At 50.4% G+C, this 16785-nt stretch overlaps 1 protein-coding gene and 2 non-coding genes across 7 annotated transcripts; all 3 read right to left on the bottom strand.

Moving 5' to 3' along the window:
- Positions 1-412: 412 nt before the first annotated feature.
- On the bottom strand, positions 413-10803 carry TBRG4 (transforming growth factor beta regulator 4). 5 transcript variants are annotated; one of them, XM_004007974.3, is made up of 11 exons: positions 10708-10803; positions 8719-9183; positions 5348-5671; positions 4654-4825; positions 4216-4373; positions 3502-3612; positions 2394-2538; positions 1795-2040; positions 1554-1665; positions 1327-1441; positions 413-720 (listed from the first exon to the last, which is right to left on the bottom strand). In XM_004007974.3, exons 2-11 carry the CDS (start codon positions 9130-9132, stop codon positions 619-621), a joined length of 1899 nt encoding a protein of 632 aa, XP_004008023.1. In that variant the 5' UTR covers positions 9133-9183; positions 10708-10803; the 3' UTR covers positions 413-618. The 5 variants fall into 5 exon arrangements, with proteins under 5 accessions (XP_004008023.1, XP_060271050.1, XP_042104629.1 ...); XM_060415067.1 differs by having other exon boundaries at positions 10476-10801; XM_042248695.1 differs by lacking the exon at positions 1327-1441.
- Positions 4471-4605, bottom strand: LOC114114646 (small nucleolar RNA SNORA5). Its single transcript, XR_003589266.1, has one exon. It is a non-coding gene; the product is annotated as a small nucleolar RNA SNORA5 (small nucleolar RNA).
- On the bottom strand, positions 4993-5128 carry LOC114114647 (small nucleolar RNA SNORA5). Its single transcript, XR_003589267.1, has one exon. It is a non-coding gene; the product is annotated as a small nucleolar RNA SNORA5 (small nucleolar RNA).
- Positions 10804-16785: the final 5982 nt, after the last annotated feature.

The raw sequence follows: 16785 nt of genomic DNA, 5'->3' as shown, positions 1-16785 counted from the left end.
GGGGCTCCGGGCTCCTTAGGCGGATGGCTGCCACAGCGGCGGCACACCATGGCATTCCGGCCCAGATGAGAGGACAGTAAGGGGTCCCTCTGGCCCTGCAGTGTCAGTCAAGTACATGCATCTCTTCTCAGAGCCAGCGCCTCCTGAGGGGCTGCACTTATACCACCTGGCAGCACAGGCCGTCAGGGTGCCCCTCTCACCTAAGACCACTGGATGGGAGGGGACCTCCCAGGATGCCACGCACTGAAAACCCAACTGGCCTCCCCTGGGAAGGTCCTCACTTGCTGATGTTCAGAACTCCAGGACTCAGCCCGTACGGGGGCTGACTGTGGGCTTCTGAGCAACAGGTCAGCTGTGCACGAATGTCTATGAGAGGGATCCTCTGTGGGTGGCAGAGAAGCCAGGATAGTCAGGCAGTTGATGAAGAATTTATTACTCATGAGAGAATGACCTGCTACTCAGAGATGCTGGCCACCGGCCCACTTCCCCACTTCCAAGGCCAATGTCCTGCACTGAGGTCTGTCCTGGAGCGTGCCACCTCTTGCCCACCCAGTGCCCATGGCTAGGCCTCTGGAGAAGTCCGGGCCCCTGGGCACACAGTCCTTGCTATGGGACAGGTCATTTAGCCAGCTCCTCTGCCACTGCTTTGCGCATCTTGTCCTTGAGATAGGCGCTCTTCTGCCATTCAGACTTGAGTTCCATCCACTCATAGTATGGGACCTGGGAAAGGCAGTGGAAATGAGTCAGGGCAGGTGCAGAGCCCCGTCATGCCCCCGCCCTGCACATCACACCCCTAGCCCCCAAATCCTGAAGGAAGATGCCTATAGAGCTAGAGCAGAATGGGTGGGAAAGAGACCCCCATTTGGTTAGTGCTCAGAGCTGCAAAGGCCCATGAATAAACGGGACCAAGGGTGGCTTCAAGATTTTAAAAGCTGTATCAAAAGCAAAATAAAACACTCAAAAATGAGTCACTTGTGTATTTTCTGGCCCCATACAAGACAGCCTGCTCTCCGGTGCAGATGTCTCCACAGTGAGAACCTGGGACCAGGCCCGGGGCCGGCCCTCAGCACAGAGCCCCACGTGAGGCACCGGCCAGCACAAGGCCCTGGGCACTGGGTTTGTCTTACCTCTTCCTCTCAGAAACCCTGGCTGTGGAGATGCGAACAGCATCAGATACTTAAAAGCTGTGTGACGCTGGGAGAAACCTAACACCCTTCTAAGTTCCTAATTTCTCATGTGTGAAGGGGGAACCCCAACACGGGCGACCTCAAGAGCTGGGGTCTGACACTTGCTACCATCAGCCAGCTGGGACTAGCAGATACTCACGTCGACCAGCAGGAAGCCAGCGGCCAGCAGGTGGCGCCGGGCCAGCACGAAGCGCCCCAGCAAGTCTTTGCTTCGGCTGTTGAAGTTGGGGAACTCCCAGCGAAGGAAGGCTAGCCTGGAGGGCCAGACAGTGTGGTGTGAATTCTGACAGCTCCCTCAGGCCCTCAGGGAAGGGGGAATTTCAGAACCAAATGCACACGGCCCCCAAGGGTGGTATGGCCACCTACCTCTTGGCCCCAGGGGGGAGTGGCTGGCTGCCAGACGGGGGTGCGAGATGGGGCGCCACAAAGTCCCTCAGGGGCAGAAGCTGGCTCTCGGTGTCGAGCAGTACCTCAGCATCTGAGGAGGACAAAGAATGAAAATGTGGTGGGGGCTATCCCTCAGAGATCAACGGGGCTCATAGCCCCTGCCCTTACGATGGATGAACAGACGGGATTGCGGGGAGGGAAGGGGATGATGGGTCCTCACCCAGAACCCAGCCATACTGCGTGGCCACCATGAAGCTGCCCTTGTCGGCACTCCCCAGCAGCCCCTTCAACGTCTCCTGCAGCTCCTTCTGCAACGGGGTCATCTTCTGTTCAAGGGCCGAGGGGCTGGGGACCAAGGCTGAGGTAGGCAGAAGCGGTCCCGTGTACTCGGGGTGCTCCAGCTGGGCAGTGGCATTGATATGCAACAGCTTCTGGAAGGTGCTTTGATCCTTTGGGGACTTGCCAGCTAAGGGGAGATGATGGAGTGAGAAAAGAGGCTCAGGAGGACCAGGATGGAGGGACACAGAGGCCAGGTGGGAGAGTCGGCGGCCCCCTCCCCAACACCCAAGTCTCACCCTGGACTCTGGGTCAGGAGCAGCAGAAAGAGGGTCTGCCGGTCACCCACTAGGAGTGGACAGAGAAGGAGCAGATGCTGGGTGCGCCCTGGCCTGCCCCATCTCCCCAGTGCTGAGTGGAGCCCAGGGCTGACAAACAGGCAGCCTTCCCAGCTGCAGTGGTCCCTGGGTGAGGTGGGTGAGGGGGCACGCGCAATGGGCTTGCCATCACTCAGGACAGGGAGGGATGCCCCCCGCCGCTCACCTAGAAACTGGGTGTGAAATTCAGGGCGGAGCACAGCCTGCAGCTCGGCCTCCCGCACCTGCTGCAGCACACACAGGGCCCACACCACGTCCACCTGCAGGGCTGGCTCCAGGCCCACCAGCTTTGACCCCAGCTTCTCATGCACCTGGGCGAGGACAGTGCAGGGTGGGGAAAGCAGGTTCTGCTTAGTGGCTACAGGCATCCCTGGGTGGGCAGCAACTGGAGCTGCCCTATGACCTGGACGTGCTGAGGCCCAAGGGGTGAGGAGAGTAACCTTGGCCGAGGCACCCTTGGTCAGGTTTGGGGGACCTTTGGTGGCAGGTACCAGAAACCCTCCTCATCCCTTGGGCCCAATCTGGACAGCAGCTGGACTACCCCTACTGCCTCCTCCTCCCACCCACTAGCAAGAACCTATGCACAAAACCACGCCACCAGCACAGGGGAGGCGTTTCTGGACCCAAGAGCTAGAGATTATGAAAGAGGAAGCAGCTGGCCGGCTGGGGGAACACCCACTGTGGGGGCCCGGGGTCATACCCAGTTCACTCATAGGATGCTCTCAACCCGGCAACTGCATTGAGTCTCTGAGCCCCAAAAGGGCATTAAGGGAACACCAGGAAGTAAGATAGCTCGAAGTTTCCCTGGTGGCTCAAAGAGTAAAGAATCTGATCGCAATGTGGGAGATCCAGGTTTGATCCCTGGGTCGGGAAGATTCCCTAGAGAAGGGCATGGCAACCCATTCTAGTATTCTTGCCTGGAGAATTTCATGGACAGAGGAGCCTTGTGGGCTACAGTCTATGGGGTCACAAAGAGCTGGACATGACTGAGAGCCTAACACACACATAGGAAGTAAGAACAGGGGTCCCCCAGCCCCACTGCCAGTGAGCCACTGGATGCCTTTCTGGTCCTTGGCTGCCATGCTGGCTCTCGCCTGTCCCCAGACAACCCCTGGGATGTATGGCTCCAGCTGGCTCCTTTCACACTCCCACCAGGCTTTCTTCATTTCTGCCTCCCCACCTAGGTCTCCTCAGTACAAATCCGGTCTCTTCCCTCCCTCCTGCTCAGTCCCAAGCTGCTCCAAGCATAGCAGTAGAGGGTGTGAAGACTGTACCAGGCTGAAGAATGGATCCTCCCGTTCTGGGCGGAAGTTCACACGGGCGAAAGCCAGGAGCATGTTGCACAAGTGTGGCAGAGTGATGCTCTGGGCTCTGTCCAGGACGTGCTGGGCCGATCAGGGAGGACAGAAAGGCAGGATGAGAGGGGCCTGGCAGAACGCAGACCTAGCCCTCCCCCAGAACCCATGAGCTCCCAGCCCAAAGGGGTAATTTACACAGGGCAATGGGCAGAGGGCTAGCCCCTGTCCCCTCCCAAGGCAACATACACACATAAAAGGCCCCTGACAACAGCTTCAGAGACACTCTTCAGCCTACAGACACGGCTTCAACCTGCTGCACCTAGACCTCAAAGCAAACATCCTCTTTCTTCACAACTCCATTTTGCAGCTCTTGGAAGTTTACGGAGAGTTTTGAGTGGATTCTAGGCCTTGCTCCCTGTACTGCTCCCTGCAGTCACCCAAAGACACATACAGTCTGTCACCCACAAAGTTTGGTGAAAGAATGAAAGGGTTTCAACTACGCTTTCTTTCACAACTGAGTCATATTGCTTCTCTCCAAAGAAAGTGGAGTAAGGACTCCGTATCTGCCACTAGAAAGTGTTCTAGACTGGCTGGGCCTCCCTGATGAAATGCCCAGGGAGCATGCCTAAGCAGGGGGTCAGGCAAGGAGGGCCCTCAGAACCCAGGCCTCACGCCTGCACCCCAGCTCACCTGGACGAAGGCCTCAAACAGGGGCAGGTTGAGCCACTTAAGGAAGGCGAAGGACTTGGTGCAGCGGGCTACCTCGCTGGACGTCATGCTTGGCGTGTGGGGCAGCAGATCAGCTGCCAGGCGCTGGAACACCTGGGTCTGGTGGAAGCCGAGTTTGCCTTGGGGACAGAGCCTGAGATTTAACTGGTGAGAAGTGGCAGGCTGCGCCCTCACGTGCACCCCACCACCCATCCTGGTCTTAAGGAGTTAAGAGCTTGGTGTCTGTAACCAAATTTATCCCTGAGGCCTAGCACAGAGGATCAGGGCCCATGAGTCACAGTGTTTCTGTAGCAGCCTTTTGGGCCAGTGCCTGCCATGGTTGAGGTAGGCACTGAATTTGACACAGCTGCAGCCAGAACCCTCCCCCTCCCAGCCTCACTCCCCGTGCACAGGGCTCACCATAGGCATAGGCCAGGTCCAGGAGGATGCTTTTAGTCAGGGGGAAGGGCTTCTGGACCAGGTGGTAAGAGATGGCCCGCAGCAAGGGTACCGATCTCCGGTTCTGAGCTGCCAACGTCACCAGCACCTTCCGCAGCTCCTCAGGGCCAAACTGCTCCACCAGCTCCAGGCACTGTCAACCACAGCCGGCAGGGGTCAGCTTGATGGCCCGAGGGCCAGGGGTCCCATGCAGTGCAGGCCCTGCGAGACAGCAACTAGGCCTGAGCTTACTAAACATAGGTCCCATCTGTGCAGGGCCTGCCTCTGCTCCTACCCCAGGGAGTCCCCAGACCGGGTATACTGTGTCCGTAGCCAAACTTATCCCCAGGTCCCAGAGCAGGGGACCCAGGGCCCATGAGCTGCGGAGTTTGCTGTGGCAGTCATCCGGGCCAGCCCCTGCTACCACGGGAACAGGGCTGAATTTGACTAGACTGCGGGGCTGAGGCTGCGGTAGAGCAGGGGGCAGCAGGCATGATGTCTCTAGGAAGCACTAACCAAAGCTGAACTAAAATTTTGTTCAGGCTCTGCAACCCCCTGGATCCTTGAAGGAACCACTGGGCACAAAGTGCTGCCTGCAGCTACCTAAAATGCCAGTCCTGCCAGTGCCATGCCCCAGACTATGGTCAGAAGCCACAAGGCTCTTGTCCCTTAGTACCTTGTCCTCCAGGCGGTTCATCAGAGACTCCGAGAGATGCCCAGTTTTCATCATCATGGCCACCACCGTGCGTCCGTCTTCAATTTCTGCCCAGCGCCGCTCGAGGTGCACAAGCAGCTCAGCCAGCAGCTCCCGGGAGCCCTGCTCCTGCATGTAGGTGGCGCTGGACTCGGCCAGGAAGGCCAGATGCTTGTACTTGAGCCTGCGCATGCGCCAGCGGACCTCCTGCTCCACTGACCGCAGGTCCTTGGAGGTGGCGGGGAGCCCCAGCGTGTAGAGGCTCCGGAGCAGCTTCACGAGGGTCCCATGCCAGACTACAGTTATCTAGGTGGGGAGTGGGGTGGGGCAGGAGAGACACACAGGCAAAGTCACACCTGGGACCTTATTGATCCTGTCATAGAGCAGGCCAAGGCTCTGAGCTGGAGCCTGCCTCCCGAGAACTGGTTATTTTAATGTAGGCATATCTACTGGGCACACCAGGAGGCTCCTTAATAGCCTATCTGGGACTGTTTTCTGCCCACAGCGCTCACCCCGCCTCCAGCTTCATTTCTGAACAAGGGTGACTGCCGGGAGCCAGCGTGAGGAATTCCACCTGTGACAAGGTCATGCGGCAGAGCTCTGATGGCAAGGCTAATCAGACCTCAGGTTTTCCCCCTGGAATTTCCTGAGCACCCACCCCCCCGCCCCCCAAAAATAAGAATCTGCCTGCTTTTTGACTCTTCTAATATTCTCTGGAAAAAGTCAAATCAGGGCGTTAGCCTTCTGTGTTTGAAAGGGATGTTTCAGTTAAACCCCTCTGACAGCTCTCTAGCTTGCCTAACAGGTTCCCCCGGACCTCTTACAGCTTATGAACTGCTTACAGCCCCCCAACCGCAAGAGGCACAGAGCTTAAAGCATCTTAAGATACAGAGCCTTGTCTAAGAGCTAAAAATCATATCGGTGACGGGTTTTCACTGTTGACTCAATGACTGCCACCAGGCCTCCATATTCTTTATCTTTTAGGCACCTGGGAGGATGTTAATCAATGTAAACGGGATATGGAAAAAGATATATAGTAGTTTTGATGTTAGCAACACTAGACTTTTGAGTTAATTACTTCTTTTTTTATATATCACTGCACTCCTCTTGTGTCCTTGCTATGTAAGAATATAACTTTTTTTAGTGCTTTCAGAGAGTGGCACCAGACTTTGGGAAGATCAACGCAAATAAGTCTTCTAGTTAACAAACCCTTATCAGAAAAAAGGCTGTAAAATGTTAATTGGCCCCTTTTTGGCCAGAAGATGATGTAAATCACCTAAGACTTGTGTATACAATTAGGTATGCAGAGAGAAAAGCTTGGTTTTGATGAGTCTGGACTGCTAATGCTGCATTACTTTGTGTTATCCATTGATCTCCATGTTTTATCAAAAGTATAAAAGGCCTTCTGAACAACAGAGGACGGGGCCAGTCGCTGGACTGGTTTTCCCCGTGTCTCCTCTTTACTCTAATTTCAGGCTGAATTCCCATCTGGAGTGGGGCGGCTCACCATGTCTACTTACTTGTCCCGGCTTTTAAGATCCACGCGAAGGGGAGCCCAAGGCGGGGCACCCCCTGATATTCAAGTGGGCACCTGTGGCCCAATGTAGATGGTGCAAGCTCCTTGTCTGGAACTTTATTGGCCTTCCCCATAAGCCAAGTTATTCAGCCTTCTTTCTCCACTTAATTTTCCTACTACACTATTTCTTCCTAATCTAATCTTATATTAATAAATAAATAAGTTCCTTCCTCGCTGACGCCGTCCCCGCTTCGAATTCCCTGGATCCACCGGGGCTGGACCCCGGCAGGTGACCCAGCCATTCCCTGCAGGGTGTGCTTCCAGACCTCAGAGAAACACGAGGAGCCCTCTGGCCCAGACCCCAGCCTCAGGGAAGGCAGCATGTGGTAAATGAGAATGGCTCTGTTGTCTGCTATGCTAAGGCTGTTAACTCTGCCACTCTTCAAGTCTCCAGACTCTTCTGTGAAATGAGGCTGCACTGCCAAGAGAAGGAACTGAAATCATACACACGAGGTGAGGGGCAAACAGAAAAGCAGTTGTGTGAAGGGCTGGGCAGAAGGAGAAAAGTATGGGGATTCCCTGGCAGGGCAGTGGTTAGGACTCCAGCCTTTTACTGCCAGGGTCCTGGGTTCAATCCCTGGTGGGGGATCAACAACCCCACAAGCCAAGGTATGGAGGAAAAAAGAAAAGTAGGCATTTGATCTCAGCATCACATGAGCCTTCAGTGACTTCTGCTGTTTCTGTAGAATTCCCAGACAGTAGGATTCTTTAAAAGAAAGCATGATCAGTTTATATTTCTAAATCCTGGTTCATTATTGGCTTGTAATTTTGCTACAATGTTTAGTCTGTCTCTAAAGCTTTTGCGTAAAAGGTTTAATAAATAACGACTAGAATGACAATCTCAGAACAAGAAGGGATCTAATTAAGATAATTTATATGAGCTATATTCTCAGCAAGAAAAAAATCTGTACCGTGACCCCAACATACGGGCTCACAGTACAGATCTGTTTCTTAACTGAAGACAAAAACTTCCATGAAACAATACTTCTCTTACTATCTGTGAACTGTTTCCAATATTACTCTATTTCCACATCTACTATACTCTCATAACCTGCAGCTGAAAAAACTCATTTAACTCGACCCCTCCCTTGAGCTGTGAGTCTCCTTGTCATCCCTGACAAGCGGTCATGGCCTTGCCTTTCCAGAGCAGCCAGAGTGAGAGTCTGTACCTCTTTTCTGTGTCACAGGCCCTTCGGTTCCAGCAGACCCCAGGGTGCCTGAAGTCTGCATGGAGTCCTTCTTCACACTGAATAGGAACTGGGTTGAGTTCTTCCTACACCCACCCCTGCCACAGACAAGTCCCTTCTCTTCATGTTCCTCCTCTAAGGATCTGACTGGCTGGGATAACACCCACAGTCAGTTCAAGTTTCTGAGATCCTCTCCTAGTCACCCTTCATCTCTTCCAGTTTCAAGAGTGTGTCCCATCAGCCAGACACAGAGGAGGGGCCATATCAGTCAAGACTGCACGGTGAGGGGGAGGCCCCCGATGCACTGAGAAAAACCAGGCTCAGTCCTTTGGTTTGTATTTCCTGTCTGGGCTGCCTGTAAGATAAGGACAGCAATATTCACTTAACAGAGCTGTCATGAGTATTAACAGAAGTGAAAGCACATGAAAGTATTCTGGAATCTATAAAATGAAAAAACACCACAGGATGTGGATGGACTAAGCACACAGCAGAGTTTCTGTCTACACTTGGAAAGTGACTAGATGCTTTGGACTCTGTGGCCTCTGCTATATTCTGCTTGCTGAACCTGCAGAAAAGGCTCCAGAACCCACCTGGCTGTTGACAAGATGGAGAAGTTGCCAGAAGCGAGCATCCTGTATGAGCGTGGCTTTGTCTTTTGGCTTCTCAGAGAGCAGGCGAGAGAGCTGGATAAGCGCGAGGGCGGCATGGTTCTGCTGCAGACAGTGACCACTGCCCAGGAGCTCCAGGAGCTCCTCAGGCTGGGTGGCTTTCTCGATGAGCTGCTCCACCTCCTGGTGCCCAGGATAGGGAGTAAACACCCGTTCCTTCTCCACAAGCTCTGACAAGGGACCTGGGAGGCGGGAGCTGGGCGAGGTAGCTGAGGAAGTCAGAGGCTTCTGGGTTTCCTGGGGGAGTCTCAGTTGGCTGACGGGGGACACAGCAGGGGCCAGGCGGGTGGCCTCCCGTAGGAGGCACGTGCATCGCCTCACCAGCCGAGTGGCCATGGTGGCCTGGGCGGCAGGGAGGGGAGCCTCCTAGCAGGTGACTCCAAAGCCCTGAAGAGAAAAAGGAGAGAGAAAGGGGTGGTGAAGGGGCAGTTCCCAGTTCACAAACATAACAGAAGAACCCGACAAACGCAAAGGAGCCACAGCCACATTCTCCATAGAATAGGAGGCCAGCCCAAACTCCCCATGTTCTGAAGCAAAAATCTCAGAGGACTTTTGTTTCAGTACAGAATGTAACCCAGTACTGAAACTCAGGAGCATTACCGTCTGGACTGGAGGGCTTCTAGTCCTGGTTGTGGAATTACCTAGGGATGGTTCAACACTTCAGAACCCCAGGCCTGGTCCAAGACCTCCTGAGTAGGAGTTTCTGCAAGCAGGGTTTGAATAGCATTCCACCCACTCCCCTGCTCCCTTTTAAGTTTTAAAAGTACCCAGGATTAAAAAATTATTGGCTTACAGAGAAAATGAGACAGAATATTTTAAATTAGACTACTCCTAGAAAACCCTGGATATATAATCCATATATACATCCCACAGCTTCTGTGGATGTATTTTTAATAACTTTATAGATAGGTGAGTGAACCTTCCCAAACCAACTTGCACTATTACATCACTAACCTACTAAACACACATACACCCCTTCTGAGAGCAAAATCCCTGAACCAATCATAAAAAGCAGTTCACAACATGGCACAGAATTATTTCCCCAGTTTTACCTTTTCTTCCTCCCTGGAGCACACTCCCTCATTCTCAACAGGCCTTGCACTTTCATTACACCTGGGCAGGGCAGGGCAGGGCAGGGCAGGGGAAGGCTTGCTGCCTCATTTTTTTTTTTTACCCGCCATCACAGGGCTCAGGAAATCACCCTCTATCTTTCCTCACTCAAATAAAACGTTACCTCCTCCCAAAATGTTACATACCCGATACTACTGCTTTTTAACAACTCTGCCTCGCGCACTAGCGTGATTAAACGACCTACATAAGGCAGACCACCGGCACACGATAAAAAGTTAACCCGGGCTCCCTTCTGCCAAAGCAGAGAGCGTGTTTGACCTTAGATTTCCCAGAACTTGGTCCAGAACATTTTAACATGAGCTGATTGTTGCAGCTGTAAAATGTTTAGACTCACTGTACACAAAACAAGAGGCTCAGGGAGGAGAAATATTGGCCCAAGGGCAACATCCACATACATCCAAAGCCCCAGCGGCAGGGAAGCACTGGAAACGATCCCTACTAAAGACAGTCCTACGAGCTAGTGAGGAAACGAGTTCAACTCAAATGGGCTTAAGGATTCTTAACACCAACCCGGAAGTTCGGCCCTCAGACGCAGAAAAGAGAATCACCTTTACAAAGAGCACGCAGCGACCGCGCCGAGGGTCAGTGCGGGGATCGTAGGCCGTCACGCGGGACCTCAGAAAAGGGGCGCGTGCGCACGAGCGGGCACAGCTTTAAACCGGCCCCGGCCCCTGCCACCCACCCCGATCCACTGCGTCCCAGTGCGCCCTCCAGGTCTCCTCTCCCAGCCATGACCCCAAGTCTTCAGGACCCCCTTTCTCCCCCGGTCCCGATACGTACGGCGCCACCGCCGCCGCCGCTACCGCGAGTTCCGCCGCTGACCTCCATGCGCCCCAGTACTGCCCTCGGTCCACGCTGCGCGGCGCGCTCGTTTACGTCACTCGGAGCGCCGCAGGAAGCGAGGCTCGCCGCCTGCCGCACGGCCGGAAGTCATTTCCGGTTCCTTTTTCCGGCCGGGTGCCATCTTTGCTGAGATCGGGAACTAGGTGGTGGGAAGTGAATTGAGATGTGTTGAGCGATTTAGGAAAAAAATGGAAGGGAGAAAAAACAGAAGTGTCCAGAAACGGAGGCTGGGGGGCTTGAGCGCCAGCCTTTGGTTAGTACCTAGCTTTCATAAAGCGTATTGAAGGCGACCCTTTGTCGTCTGTCGGCTCCCGCGGCCTATCGCCGCGCCTTCCCCGCCGGCCTCTATGTCTCTATAAAGAAGCCCCGGCTTGTAGACTGTCCAGGAGTGGGCTGGGCTGTGACTCGCTGGGGAGGCCTCTCAGCCTGGGTCTGCGGAAATGTAGGGCACCATTTGCCGAGATCTTGCAGTTTTTCCAAAAAAATGTAGGATTATGGAATTGTATGTGCAGTCTCTTGGTTTTTAAGTGTTTACCTTTAATTACAAAAGTAACTGCGGGGTAAGCCAAGCAAGATATATTTGAGGTCTGTATGTGGACTTGCTTTTTTTTTTCTTGGACAAATTTCTATTTCCATGGAATTAACTGCTTTTTGGGGGGTTGATTAAGATTCCATGTATTTATCACAAATTCTCCAAATCCTTCACAGCATCAGAGTCGAAATCTCTCAAGTTCTGACACTTAAGATAGGTCACCACGTTAATCTTACCGAAGGAGTCTCTTTTTTGAGGCTTATGACCTCCAGTGTGGATTATCACCACTATGCTCTCAGCGCGGGTGTCGTCCTGGGATCTATCTCCCTTTACCATGTGCTTGGTTCCTTTTGCTTCCCATGATGCTTGCTCTCTTATTTCCTGTTCTTTACCTTATTTCTTGGTTTATGCCCTTGTTTGGGTGGAGCACATCCTCCAGTACATCTACGAGAAATGATTCCAAGGAGATTACGTTTCTAAAGGACTTGCAGGTCTAAAATGTATTTTTTGTATCCTGCCTGATTGGTAGTTCAACTGGGTACTGTATTTTAGAAATCATTTTCTGATTTTGTGGGCTTAGGCCGTGAGCCTCTAGAAGCTTTCATGCTTCTGGTGTTTGTGAGAAGTCTAGAAATTGTATGTGAGATGTTTTGTTCACCTGCCCTCCTTTCCTTCTTCCTTCTTGTCCTTTCCTTCCATCCGTTTTTTTTTTTTTTCTTCCAAATTTCTAAAAGTTTGTATCTTCTCACTATGCCTAGGGTTCTGATATTTCACAGTGATGTTACTTGGTGTGAGTCTATGTCTTACTGACTGAGCACAAGAAGAGCCTTCACTCTAAAAACTCATTTTCTCAGTAGTGAAACTTGTTATATATTTTGTTGAATATTTCCTTTCCTCTGCTTTCTCTCTTTGAAACACCTGGATTTGAATATTGGCTTTTCTGGGCTGATACTTGGTTTTCTCTAGCTTTCTTGTTTTACCTCTTCTACTCTTTATCTGTTTATGTGTTTATGCGCTACATTCTTGGAGATTTCCTCAACTTTGGCTTCCAGCTCTTCTGAAAATTTGATTTCTGCTGTCATACTTTTACTTTCCAAAAGCTCCTTTTTGGCTGTTGAATGTTCCTTTTTTATGGTATGTATCTTTTTTTGTTCTTTCATGATTATAATATTTTATCTTAGGATTTTTGTGATAAGGATTTTTTCCTCTAAGCTTTTCTTCTCTCTGTAGTTGCTGTTCTTTTTTCCTTTTGTTGGTATTCATATTTGGTTTTTATCCTCAGTTATCTACTTATATTTAAATACGGTAAGAAGGAACTGTCATCCTTTGCTGGTGGGAGTGCAGAAAAGTACAGCTACTTTCAAAGACAGTGTAGTAGTTTCTTTAAAAACAAAACATAATCTTACCCTGTTCTGTGAACTGAGTGTTTATGCCCCGCCCCCCCCATGTGTTGAAACCTGTTGCCCATGGTGATGGTATTAGGAGGTTGGGCCTTTGGGAGGTGATTAGGTAATGAGAGTGGTGGCTTTGTTTTGGGATTGAGTTCTCTTACGAAAGAGACCTCAGAGAGCTCCCTTGCTCCTTCCACCGTGGAGAACAGTGTGTGTGTGTGTGTGTGTGTGTGTGTGCGCGTGTGCGTGTGCGTGCGTGCGTGCGTGCGTGCACAGGTGCTCAGCTATGTCTGTGTGTGTGTGTGCGTGCGCGTGCGTGCGTGCACAGGTGCTCAGCTATGTCTATTTGCAACCCTATGGACTATGTGTGTGTGTATGTATGTATATGTATGTGCACAGGTACTCAGTTATGTCTGACTCTTTGCAACCATATGGACTGTAGCCCTCCAAGCTCCTCTGTCCTTGAGATTTTCCAGGCAAGAATATTGGAGTGGGTTGTCATTTCCTCCTGAGGGGATCTTCCTGGCCTAGGGACTAAACCCACTTCTACCACATTGCCAGTGGATTCTTTACTGCTGGGCCACTGGGGAAGCCCAGGAGAATCACAGTAAGTCTACAATACAGATGAGAGCACTCACCCAACTGTGCTGATGCCTAATCTTGAACCTACAGCCTCCAGAACTATGATAAATAAATTATTGTTTGGGGGCCACAAAATGTATGATATTTTTGTTACAGTGGCCCTAATGGACTAATACAATACAGCAACTGTGCTCCTTTTCGTTTATGCAAAGGAGTTGAATACTTATATCCACACAGAAACCTGCACCTAGAAGCTTGCTAGATGTTTATAGCAAATTTATTCATAATTGTCCAACCTTGGAAGCAATCAAGATGTCCTTCAAGGACCTCTTTGGTGGTCCTGTGGCTAAGATTTTGCCCTCCCAATGCGGGGGCCCCAGTTTGATCCCTGATCAGGGAACTATATCGCACATGCTGCAACCAGGACCTGGTGCAAATAACTTTTTTTAAAGTGCAGTGAAGTTGCTCAGTCGTGTCCGACTCTTTGTGACCCCGTGGACTGTAGCCTATCAGGCTCCTCCATCCATGGAATTTTCCAGGCAAGAGTATGGAGTGGGCTGCCATTTCCTTCTCCAGAGGATCTTCCCAACCCAAGGATTGAACCCGGGTCTCCCGCATTGCAGGCAGATGCTTTACTGTCTGAACCACCAAAGAGATATCCTAAATAAACTGTGATAAATTCACACAGTGGAATATTTTTCAGTGTTAAAAAGAAATGAACTATTAAACCATGAAAAAAAAATGGAGGAAACTTAACATTCAAGTTACTAAGTGAGAGAAGCCAATCTGAAAAGGCTGTGTGCTGTATGATCCCAACTATAAGACATTCTGGGAAAGGCAGAATTATGGAGACAGTAAAAAGGCCAGCAGTTGAGGGGAAGGAGGGATAAATAGGTGGAGCACAGATTTTTAGGGCCCTCCAAATTGTCTGGTGGATACATGTTACATATTTGCCTAACCCATAGAGTTCGACAATAAAAGTGACCCCTAATGTAAACTGTGGTTTGAATGATAATAATGTGTCGATGTAGATTCATTGATAATAATACGTGTATCACTCAAGAGGGTATGTGTGTGTATGTGTTTGAGGGCTATATGGGAACTCCTGTACTTTTCACTCAACAAACAATACTAATTAGAAAAAAGGAATGAAAATCTGATTCACATAAGGATATACATGAATCTCAAATATGTCGAGTCAAAAAACTCAATAAAACGCAATAACCCGGTTTAAATATGGCCCAAACTTTTGAATTGACATTTCTCCAAAGAAAATACATGAATATCCATAAACAAATGAAAAGATTAGGAAATGCAAATGAAAATCACAACCACTTCATATCCATGTAGGATGGCTGAAGTGAAAAGCCCAGAAAATAAGTTCTGGTGAAGGTATGGAGAAATTGGAATATGCATACATTGTTGGTGGGTGTATAAGTGGTACAGCTTTGGAAAACAGTTTGGCATTTTCTCAAAACAGAATTACTGTGTGACTCCTTAGTATGTAGGAAATGGAAAATGTCAACACCAAAACTTGTATGCAAATGTTCATACAAGTATTACTCATAAAGCCCAAAAAGTATAAACAGCTCATATGATAACCGATGGATGAGTGAACGAACTATGGTATATTCATAAAATGGAATATTAGCCAAAATTAATATAGATGAAACTTTAAAGCATTATGTTATGTGAAAGAAGTGTGAATGCTGTATCAGTGAACAAAGGATTTTGCAGCCATCAAGGCACTACAGCTGTGTGCCTCCCACCCCACCACCATCCTCAAGGAACTCAAGTTGGAGACAAATGAGCTGTCCTGGGCTGCCGGGCCCTCAGCTGCTAACAGCCACCCCTCAATGATGCACCCTAAGGGTACTCAGAATGGGAAAGACCGGGATACTGGCCCTAGATAACTAAGGTGCATATCAAAGGAGTGAGTTCAATGAGCCCAGACTCTTGCATCTTCCCATACATAGAATCTATCACTAAACTAATTAACTTGAGATGCCAGGTTTTCTTTAATTAACAGTAACCTTTTGATGGTCTGACTACATAGTTTTTGTTACAAAACTCCTACATATCCTGACTCCTCTTTTACCTCTTCAGAGTCATCCTCAGAGCAATCTAAGAGTCTGCTCCCCTAGTCTAGAAGTCCTCAGAAAGTCCACCATATAAAACAATTCTCATCTTTTAGGCTGTGCATTTTTTTTTTTCTTTCAGTCAACAGAAGCCAGTCAGGTGAGACTATATATTATGTCCTCATTTATATGTAATGTCTGAAGAGGCAAGTCCATAGACTCAAAAGTAGATGAATGATTTCCAGGGGCTGGGGAGATGGTGGAAGTGGTGATCTGGGTGGTGGTTGGGGAGTGGTGGTGATGTGAAAAGGGGAGTGATGGGTATGGGATTTCTTTCTGGGGTGGTGAAAATGATCTGGAGTTGAATTAACTGAATATATAACAAGTCACTGAGTTCACATTAAAGAATGAATTTTATGTTAGGTGAATTATACCTCAATAAAGCTGTTATATTAAGAAAGAACAGTGGGCTAAAAGGAAGGAACTCTAGCACATGAGTAGAACAGATTGGAAGAATAGTAGAATAAGCTTGCCATCAGGCCATTTTGTTGGGTCATCTGCTGTCATCTTTTTAGGTCTTCTGTCTTGGGCTGGTGAGATTTTGCAGAGGCGTTTCCAGAGTTGCCAACATTTTAGGAGCCTGGTTGAGGAGGACAGTAGGCTGGTGAGCCTTCTGCCCTCGTGAATCCTGAACACTGCCAGCTGCTATGGCCCCACACCCCATGGAATGACTTATCTAACCTTCCCTTTTGCCCTTCTTTCCACCATGCTCATTCTAGCTTTCCACCCCATCCCCCAGCCCTTGCCCATTCCCCCACCTCCCGCAGCCTTCCCGTCTTGTCCACCAGCAAGTCCTGCAGAGCCCTCCTGGTGCGGGGTGGAGAGGTGCGCGGTACAGTATGCAGCATGGGGCCTGGGGGTGGCAGCCCGTGGCCTGGGTGCTGAGCTGCACTAATGGGGCCCTTCTTACACTCTCTCCTCGCTTCCAGCTGGGCTCCTGCTCTGGGGGCTGTTGGCACTGAGGACCTGTGTAGCAGGGGACAGCCTCTCCAGGCAATGTAGGGGTGGTGAAACTGTGGGAGGGCCAGGGGGTCAGCCGAGTAGGGAGCTCTGGGATGGGCTGCTGTGAGCAAACCTTGAGAGGTGGTAGATGGGGAGAGAATCCTCTCACAGCCTCTGGTTCTCTCTGGGAAGGATGTCTAGCTCCCAAAGTGACTGTATTAAAATATAGTATGTTAATAGAAAATCTGAGATGACTCCCAGTGAAGACAGTTTATTACAGTTCCCAAGAGAAGGAAGACACATCATTCCATGAAGGACCACAGGGGGAAGTGAGGGTCTGCCAGGAGATGGGGGGTAGAGTCCAGGAGAGGAGAGAAACTGGCAGGAGCCTTTACTGTGGTTTCCTTGGGAGGAACGGGAGAGTTAGGAT

Source organism: Ovis aries, chromosome 4 (genome assembly GCF_016772045.2).
Source record: "Ovis aries strain OAR_USU_Benz2616 breed Rambouillet chromosome 4, ARS-UI_Ramb_v3.0, whole genome shotgun sequence".
Lineage (NCBI taxonomy): Eukaryota > Metazoa > Chordata > Mammalia > Artiodactyla > Bovidae > Ovis > Ovis aries.
The sequence above is the reverse complement of the archived record's forward strand: the minus strand, read 5'-3'. Positions and strand labels throughout refer to the sequence as shown.

Bases quoted from the DNA above. Each gene is read 5' to 3' on its own strand.
- TBRG4 (XM_042248695.1), bottom strand. From the start codon at position 9,132: ATGGCCACTCGGCTGGTGAGGCGATGCACGTGCCTCCTACGGGAGGCC. The intron at 3,613-4,215 runs GTGAGCTGGGGT...TGATCGGCCCAG, and splicing joins TGTTTGAGGCCTTCGTCCAG to CACGTCCTGGACAGAGCCCA. The intron at 721-1,553 runs GTAGGTGGCCAT...TGCCTTTCCCAG, and splicing joins CTCCCCCCTGGGGCCAAGAG to GTCCCATACTATGAGTGGAT.